Below are 9,929 nucleotides of genomic sequence, written 5' to 3'. Positions count from 1 at the left end.
ACAGTTCATGGGGATCCCACTACTGCCACCAGTGTGCAGCCCCACCTGGATGATGATGCTCCAGTCCACTCCCCACACACCAGCTCTCAGTGGGGAGGAGAGTAGAGTGATGAAGCCAGTTCAGAGATGGGGGTTATTAGGAGGCCATGATGGGTAAGGCAGCAGCCATATCACCCTGCAACTCACAACTGGCAACCCACTGAAGCTAAGAAGGTGTGAGCCTGGTCAGTACCTAGATGGGAGACCTCCTGGGAAAAACTAAGGTTGCTGTTGGAAGAGGTGTTAGTGGGGCCAGCAGGGGGTACTCACCCTGTGGTCCATGTGGGTCCTAATGCCCCAGTATAGTGACGGGGACACTATACTGTAAACAGGCGCCGTCCTTCGGATGAGACGTAAAACCGAGGTCCTGACTCTCTGTGGTCATTAAAAATCCCAGGGCGCTTCTCGAAAAGAGTAGGGGTGTAACCCCGGTGTCCTGGCCAAAATTTCCAATTGGCCCTTACTAATCATGGCCTCCTACTAAAACCCCTCTATGAATTGGCTACATTAATCTGTAATCTGATGGTATTAGAATCCAGCCTTGCGGGATAACTCGAACAACGCACACACACGGGTACTAATACACGAGGATACATTTATTAATACATAAAATGTGCATATAAACATAACAGATCTTATCGTGAGGATTAGCAGAATACAAAAGGTATATATTTAATCATGAAGAGTTACAGATACCAAGAGGACATACATTCAGTATATCATTCATTTAGACCGTTTCGTAAATGAACTTGGATAACAACTTCTACACTAGATACTCAAAACAAGTACATCACTCATAGGAATTAAATTGATATCAACTGGTTGGGATAACAATTGAATTGTTGAATACTCATCCAATCTGTGGGAATTCAGATCTCCCGTGGACACAAAGAAGCAGTGGCAGGCTGTTCCTGTGTCCAATCGGCACTCTCTGGCTCTGAGAGATTCCTGCAATGCTCTAGCAGTGGGCTCTCTGAAGACCAGCTAGTTAGTGTTGGCTGAAACTAGCAAAGTTTGTGCACAGGAGGAAAAGTGACTGCGGGTCCCAGCAGGTCAGGATGAAGACCGGTTTGTTCCTGATGAAGCGCTAGTCCTGAATTCTTATTCAGCTGTCCACAGTTCCGACCTGTTCATGAGGCTTGCTGCTGATGCTAACTTCGGGTGGATCCTTTGGTTACGTACTGGCAACTTTCGCCCTCGACTCTTAGAACAAAGGAAAGTCCTGCCACTCGGACACAGTGGCCGTTACGTGGAGGTCCGGACCAAGTCGGAGGATGTTCAGGAGGTGCTCCAAGGCTGAAAGTCCAGCAGGCGCGCTGTGAGAATGTCCTGCTCTTGGGAACTGTGCTCGAGAGGTGTCCAGCCGGCCCAGGGGCTCTTTGTTGCCTGTTTAGACCTGGAGGAACTGCAGGTCGCTCATTGGTTGAAAGTTTTATGGGGATCAGAGACCCACGTGGGGTTAACCTGCCCTACCAGTTCCTGATTGGCTGATGATGAGTAATAATGCACTCTGACCTTAGGGTCATAAACCAACTTTGAATGACATTTTCCCTTGGAATCTCAGACTTTTAGTCACTAGAAATGACATTTGTTAAGGTGGTTGATGTGTACCAGCTTTTGGGAGCTGTTCCTTAGCAGGACACTCTATCGGCTAGAAAAACACCTTAATTGTGAACCAAATTGAATGGACTCTGTATCAAGCACCACTGAGGTGAAAGAGAGAGGGACTGGCAAGGGAGCAGCAAACTTAATTCTTGTATTTTAATAAACCTTGTTGCTACAACGGTCTCTCTCCTGCGTGAGTGCGCTGGTGGGTTTTTAAGTCACTTGACTGACTAAAACTCTTCTCACACTGACTGCAGCTGAATGGTCTCTCTCCTGTGTGAATGTGCTGATGTCGTTTTAAGAGGTGCGAGTGACTAAAACTCTTTCCACACTGACTACAGCTGAAAAGTCTCTCTCCTGTGTGAATGCGCTGGTGTGAATATAAGTGGTTTTTCTGACTAAAACTCTTCCCACACTGACTGCAGCTGAACGGTCTCTCTCCTGTGTGAATGCGCTGGTGGACTATTAAACTACTTGACTGACTATAACTCTTCCCACATTGACTGCAGCTGAATGGTCTCTTTCCTGTGTGAATGTGCTGATGTCGTTTTAAAAGTTGTAAATGACTAAAACTCTTCCCACACTGACTGCAGCTGAATGGTCTCTCCCCTGTGTGAATGCGCTGGTGTGATTGTAAGTGGCTTATTTGACTAAAACTCTTCCCACACTGACTGCAGCTGAATGGTTTCTCTCCTGTGTGAATGCGCTGGTGGGCTATTAAGCCTCTTGACCAACTAAAACTCTTCCCACACTGACTGCAGCTGAATGGTCTCTCTCCTGTGTGAATGCGCTGGTGGGTTTTTAAGTTACTTGACCGACTAAAACTCTTCCCACACTGACTGCAGCTGAATGGTCTCTCTCCTGTGTGAATGTGCTGGTGCCTTTTTAAGTCATATGACTGACTAAAACTCTTCCCACACTGACTGCAGCTGAAAGGTCTCTCTCCTGTGTCAATGCACTGGTGTGACTGTAAGTGTCTTTTCCAACTAAAACTCTTCCCACACTGACTGCAGCTGAATGGTCTCTCTCCTGTGTGACTGCGCTGGTGGATAATTAAGCTACTTGACTGACTAAAACTCTTCCCACACTGACTGCAGCTGAACGGTCTCTCTCCTGTGTGAATGCGCTGGTGGGTTTTTAAGTTACTTGACCGACTAAAACTCTTCCCACACTGACTGCAGCTGAATGGTCTCTCTCCTGTGTGAATGCGCTGATGCCTTTTTAAGTCATGTGACTGACTAAAACTCCTCCCACACTGACTACAGCTGAAAGGTTTCTCTCCTGTGTGAAGGTGCTGATAGGGTTTTGAAATGCTAGACTGACAGAAACACTGCTCCTCCATGTGCCATAATGGCAGTTTGTCCACTCCATCTGAGCAAGGCCTTGAGTGATTCTTCCTCATCCCCTGATCGTCCTGTGGTCTCTTATTCTGCAAATGCTCCATGGAATGGTCTTGCTCTGTGTGATGAAAGTGAGATTTGTTTTCTTCATTATGTCCCTCACTTTTCTGCTCAGCAGTGTGAATCATCTGGGGCTCCTTCTCCAGCTCTCTGAGACTAAAACCGCCCAGTTCATTCAGTTGTTCCTCTCTTTGCCCAAGAACAAACACACTCTCCAGTTCATTAAAACTTTCAACAATTTTCTCAGTAACCAGATTATTAAACCTGTGTGTAAAGTCATCAGATGCTAAGGGATTACATGATTGTTTGAGACTGTGCAATGACAGTCTCTCCACTTGAACAGAACAAGGCCTAATTATCAAGCCCTGTAGGAGCTGCTGTTGCTCCTCCCTGTACTGACTCTCCTCTCGGTGCTGTATCTCAACAATGTTCTCTTCACCAGGTACATCAGTCTGCTGCTCTGTACAGTCAATCAACTGGGGCTCCATGTCCTGCTCTGTAAGATTAGAGACATCCAGTTCTTCACTGTGCTCTTGTACAGAGACACAGCCCAGTTCATTACAACCTTGTGTAATATTGTTCGAGTCCAGATTATTCATCTTCTTTGTAAAATCATCACATACTAAGAGCCCAGGTGTCTCACTCTCAGACTCCATTTTCATCATGGGCACAGAGTCCAGAACCTCAACAATCTGTCTGCTCTCTGTGTGCTGCTCACTGAGAGTCTTTTTCCCTTCTGGAGCAGTGAGCTCTGTCTCCTGCATCAGACTGGAGCCCCACTCCTCCTCACTGTGCTTCTGTTCAAGAGGAGCCCTTTCCCAAGCCTCAGAGAGAGCACTGGCCTCTGAACCTGTAAACAGAACAAGACAAAATCTTTATAATAATAATAAAAAACTATTTTATATAGCACTTTTAAAGGTGGCTTCTCAAAGCATTTTACAGAATGCCAAAAACAAAAAATACACAAAATAAGCATGATGAGAACACACAGTTAGAGGAGACAGTAGATGGTGGTACTAAATACAGTAGGAGCAGAGGGGTAAAGAATAGTTCAATGAAGGGTCTTCTAAAGAAGAAGGTTTTGAGTCTGGATTTGAAGGAGTTTAGAGAAGGTGACTCTCTGATATCCTTAGGGAGAGAGTTCCAGAGCTTGGGGGCATAACAGGAGAAGGCCATGTCACCCATTGATTGTAGTCGGACTTGGGGACAGATAGGAGAACACAATTAGAAGAGCGAAGGTTGTGAGGTGGGGAATAGGGTGATAACCCAGACAGGTACTGAGGTGCCAAGCCATGGAGAGCCTTATAGGTGAGCAGGAGGATTGTTAAGTCGACATGCAACTTGACAGGAAGCCAGTGCAAGGACTCCAGGATAGGAGTAATGTGAACACTTGCACTAGACCTTGTCAGGATTCTGGCTGCCGAATTTTGGACATACTGAAGTTTGTTCAATGTGGATTTAGAGTCCCCAGAGAGTAGAGCGTTACAGTAGTCGATTCAAGATTAGACAACTCTTTTCAGCCACAGTTTGTGATAACATAGGGCGTAGTGGAGCAATATTTTTGAAGTGAATGAAAGATGTTTTGACAACATGCTGCACATATGGGTCAAACGTCAAATATCATCCCCAAGTTTTTCAATATAGACTGAAGCTCAAGTATAAGAAAATCTACAGATAGAGTTACAGCATTGGTTTTACAAAGTTGATGGGTGGTGCCAATAAGCATGACTTCAGTCTTGTCACAGTTAACATGAAGGACATATTGAGTCATCCAAGATTTTATATGGGAGATGCAACTAAATATAATAGAGACAGACACATCAGCGTCAGGTTTGGTATGGATGTATATTTGAGTATCATCAGCATAGTAGTGATAGCTGAGGCCATGTGATCTAAAAAGCTTTAAACTACACAAACGCGTACTAGTACACTGACGATCAATTTGGGTTGTTTAAACAGCGGAATAAGTGGGTATAAGGGGGTGTTCTGATTTAGCTTTGTCAGAAACCTAACTACCATGTAAAAAGTAAGTCTACTGTAATAATATCACAATCACATTACATTTACATTAACAGTGCACTGAGAGAGAGAGGGGGGTTAATACAGACACATTGACTGGACACTACAGTACATTAACACTGCACTGAGAGAGAGGGATGAATACAGACTGACTGGACACCACAGAACATTAACACTGCAATCAGAGAAAGGGGTTAATACAGACACACTGACTAACTGGACACTACAGAGCATTAACACTATACTGAGAGAGAGGGGTTAATACAGACACTGACTGGACACTACAGCACACTAACAATGCACTGAGAGAGAGAGGTGGGTTAACAGACAAATTGACTGCACACTACAGTACATTAACACTACACTGAGACAGAGGGGTAAATACAGACACTGATTGGACATAACAGTAAATTAACACTGCACTGAGAGATAAGTGTTAATAGATAAATACTGACTGGACACTGCAGGATATTAGCACTGCACTGAAAGGGGTTAATACAGACATGCTGACTGGACACTACAGTACATTAACACTACACTGAGATAGAGGCATTTATACAGACCATACACTAACAGTTCTCCGGGGGGTGGGGGGCTGGGGCAGACTGACTGGACACTACAGTACATTAACATTGTACTGAGAGAGAGGTTAATACAGACACTTTCTGGACACTACAATGCATTAACACTGCACTGAGAGAGACAGGTGTTAATACAGACACACTGACTGGACACTCCAGTATATTAACAATGCACTGAGAGAGAGAGGGGTTAATACAGACACATTGACTGGACACTCCAGTATATTAATACTGCACTGAGAGAGACAGGGGTTAATACAGACACACTGACTGGACACTCCAGCATATTAACACTGCACTGAGAGAGACAGGGGTTAATACAGACACACTGACTGGACACTCCAGTATATTAACACTGCACTGAGAGAGACAGGGATTAATACATACACACTGACTGAACACTACAGTACATTAACACTGCACTGAGAGGGGTTAACACAGACACACTGATTGGACACTACAGCACATTAACACTGCACTGAGAGAGAGGGGTGAATACAGACAGACTGACTGGACACTACAGTCTATTAACACTACACTGAGTGAGACGTTAATACAGACTCTTTCTGGACACTATAGTACATTAACACGGTATTGAGAAAGAGAGGGATTAATACATACACTGACTGAACACTACAGTACATTAACACTGCTGAGAGAGGGGTTCATACAGACACTGACTGGACACTACAGGACATAAAAACTGCACTGAGAGAGAGGGGTGAATACAGAAACATTGACTGGACACTACAGCACATCAACACTGCACTAAGAGAGAGGGGTGAACACAGACAGACTGACTGGACACTACCGTGCATTAACACTATACTGAAAGAGAGGGGTTAATACAGACACTGACTGTACACTACAGCACATAAACAATGCATTGAGAGAGAGAGGTGGGTTAACAAACAAACTGCTTGCACATTACAGTACATTAACACTACACTAAGACAGAGGGGTAAATACAGACAGTGATTGGGCATAACAGTACATTAAAACTGCACTGAGAGAGAGGTGTTAATAGAGACATGCTGACTGAACACTACAGTACATTAACACTGTACTGAGAGAGGGGTTAATACAGACACACTGACTGGACACTCCGGTATATTAACACTGCACTGAGAGAGAGAGGGGTTGATTCACACACACTTACTGCACAGTACAGTACATAAACAATGCACTTAGAGAGAGAGGTTAATACAGACACACTGGATTAATATTCCAGACGAGTTAATACAGACACAGACCGTGGAGGACGGTAATACAATTGAAATAATTTTTATATACACAATCATTAGTATACATATAAAATCTAGACCAATACAACGTTTACAATACAATATTTATAAATGTTGTTTCATAATGATGTTGGATTACAAATTGATTCAGTGGAACAATTGTTAAATGTGAACGAGGTGTTTTCAGCACCGTAACCGGACAAAACAGTTCAGTTTCCAGTAAAGTATCCCGTTGCTACATCACACAAGTCTTTCCCACTTCACTCTGCATCTCTCCACTATATTCTCACCAGTGAGGAAAGCTTTTTGATGACAGTTTGATAGTTTGTTAGATAACGACAATGTTTACTCTTGCGAGATGTTTTCTTTAAAATAAAGTTTGTTATTTAAAAAATCTCACCAGTGAGGAAGTTATAGACACTGGTTTTAAACACACATACTGACTTCATACAAGTCACCACACTGACCTGAGAGCTGCAGTTCTGTGTCCATTTCTTCTTTTATTTCTGCAGAGACTTCACAGGGAAGCGTGTGTCCAACACTGTCTGTCCGTTCCTGATCTCCTCCTGCTCCCGACTCCTTCTCCCTCAGCTGCAATCTCCACTTCAGGCTCTCGTTTTCCTTCTTCAGTTGCGCCATTTCACTCCCGACACTGTCCTCCACACACTGTGTGATTTTAAACACGGCCCGTCTCACCAGGATCTGGGAGACGCTGCGGAGTTTGTCTTGAAACTCGTCCTCCGAATCACACATCCTGTTTCCAAAAACTTCTGACACTTCATACACGATCGATTTGAGCAAAACGTGCATGAAAGAGTCAAGCTGGGTTTGCAGATTTAACAAGCACTCCGCCATCCTTCTTCAGAGTCGGTCAGAAACAAAGGCTGACTTCCGGAGTTTAAACAGAACAACTTATTTTTTATTCTTCACAGATCCTGTTGTCAGGGCTGTGCTCTGTTCAAGCATAAACACAGTCGACAAGACGTTACGTATTCAGAACCTGAAGTTATTTTAAAGAAAAACAACAACTTTCTTTAAAGAAAATTATTCAGTCATCCACACGTGGGTGAAATACATGCAGAGTCGCGCAGTATAATGACGTCATTCGTTAGCGCGGCCACAGCTTCAAAACAATAGAGAAGCGGAGCTGAGAAAGAGGAGTTTCTTCAGCCGGATATAAACTTCTCTGCACCTCCTAGCGCGACCTAGTCAAGAGGAGTGAATCACCTGCGACCTTAGCCGTTTTTTCAAGTGGATTTTGATCTCCCTATGCAGGTTTTTGGTTAGAGAAAAACAATGCTGTCGTTTCTTGCCAACTGGCAGTATTTCTTCTGCACTGATAAGCAAGATTTCTATTTCATATTTCATAAATTGTTTGAATTTGTCCATATTCCATAATTGTTTTTTATGTTTGATTATCAGACAAAATATGACAACCCCTCTATTGAGCATATACTTTATTTTCCTGATGTACTGTAGCAGCCCCGACACTGAGAAACGAAGAGAAAATGACTTTTATCTAGCATTTTTCATGTTCAATGCGTTTGACATATCCCAACAGCGACAGAGTTCTTTTGCGACACTGTTTCTACTTCTATCTTCTTTCTGTACGCTTTGATAAAAAAACGAGAAATCGTGCAAGGGGAAAAATGTCTTTTTTCATAGAGAAAACGTGCACCAGGAACTGTGGTGTTGAGAAGAAATGATTTAACACGATACGTGACGTTATTTAACGGAGCAAATGCTCACCCAGCAAGGTCTGGAGAACTTGGAGAGTCTGGTGGATGTGATAATTTCACGGTATTGTGGAAGAAAACAGTCTTTCTTTGAATTCTCAATCAATCGGAATTTCAGTGCGAAATATAAACCCTTTGTCTGATTTAAATATATATTATATTATAAAACTCATAATAAATCAGAAAACACATGTTTCTCACTTTGAAATCGGGGCGGTGTATTACTAGTAGCGGCGCTGAGCACACTATGGGGGAATTCAGGTTATGTGATATACTAGAGTTTTAATAAATAACGCATCTGATTTCGGATCTTAAGATTGTAGGTTCGACTTCTAGCTGGTTCGTGTAAATTTTAATCAGGCTCTTCAGTAATAGATTATGTAATGAACCGCACCTGAAAGCGAACGTTGGGTCTGTTTCCTTTGTTTTCCAGCATGAAATAACAAATCGTTACAAAAGGCACCAGCTAATGTCTAATAGCGGTTTTTTTTTCAAATTACATTTTCAGGTTTAAGACACTGTTCAATAAAACACAAGTGTCCTTAAAATCTTCAACTTTCAGGTTTGTTTTACTCTGTAATAAAGGAGATCTGAAACTGAGATCTGATGTAGCTGTCTCTAAAGACGGAGGTGATGATTCGCAGATGTGAACCGTGCCTTTTCTCCTGTATTCAAGGGTATTCGCTGCGTGAGCTACTAAATGCGTGATCTGTATTACCCTATTTTGTTCAGATAATCTATGTGGTGTACAGATAGAACTCAACTGCATGGTGTGAATTCCGTGTTAAGCATAAGCAGAACCTGAAAAACCTCGACGTAGCCTTTTGATGTGAAGTCAGACGCGCTTCCGTTGAGCCACGAGGTCACGCCAAAGAGTTACTTTTAAGCCTCCATCAGCGTCGCGATTTTTTTTTCCTCCTGTGAGGAGCGCCGCTCTTCCAAACAGAGTCTCTTCTTCCCAGACCACATTTTATTCTTGCTGCGCAGCTCTTGAGCAGGTGTTGTTCTCGACAACAGATCCAGGAACACTGATTGTTTTTTTTTCATTAAGGACCCCATGGTGCAACGGTAGCACGTCTGACTCTAAATCCGGAAATTGAGTGTTTTAAGTACATGGGAGTCAACTGATACTGAACAGGTTCTGCTGCTGAACCTGCAGCCTTCGCCATAAGGTCCAGTTCCCCAGCCTTCTGACCTTATATGTCCATCCCTTCTTGTCAAAACTCGTATTTTCACAGGGTACCCTTCAGAAATCGCAGTATAGAATAAAAAAACTCCAATAAATCTCGGCCGCTGTTGGTGATT

The 9,929-nt window shown here is 43.2% G+C and overlaps 1 protein-coding gene across 1 annotated transcript; it reads right to left on the bottom strand.

Annotated features, from left to right (window-relative positions):
- Positions 1 to 620: 620 nt before the first annotated feature.
- On the bottom strand, positions 621 to 7,964 carry LOC138242989 (zinc finger and SCAN domain-containing protein 2-like). The gene is made up of 2 exons (XM_069198492.1): positions 7,356 to 7,964; positions 621 to 3,894 (listed from the first exon to the last, which is right to left on the bottom strand). Exons 1-2 carry the CDS (start codon positions 7,741 to 7,743, stop codon positions 1,817 to 1,819), a joined length of 2,466 nt encoding a protein of 821 aa, XP_069054593.1. The 5' UTR covers positions 7,744 to 7,964; the 3' UTR covers positions 621 to 1,816.
- Positions 7,965 to 9,929: the final 1,965 nt, after the last annotated feature.

This window comes from Lepisosteus oculatus, chromosome 14 (assembly GCF_040954835.1).
Source record: "Lepisosteus oculatus isolate fLepOcu1 chromosome 14, fLepOcu1.hap2, whole genome shotgun sequence".
Lineage (NCBI taxonomy): Eukaryota > Metazoa > Chordata > Actinopteri > Semionotiformes > Lepisosteidae > Lepisosteus > Lepisosteus oculatus.
This window is presented reverse-complemented; position numbering and strand designations above follow the sequence as displayed.

What these genes read in the sequence shown, in the direction of transcription:
- LOC138242989 (XM_069198492.1), bottom strand. Translation starts at nt 7,743, where the DNA reads ATGGCGGAGTGCTTGTTAAATCTGCAAACCCAGCTTGACTCTTTCATG. An exon ending in CACAGAACTGCAGCTCTCAG is followed by an intron (nt 3,895 to 7,355) that starts GTCAGTGTGGTG and finishes TTCTGTTTACAG; the next exon opens with GTTCAGAGGCCAGTGCTCTC.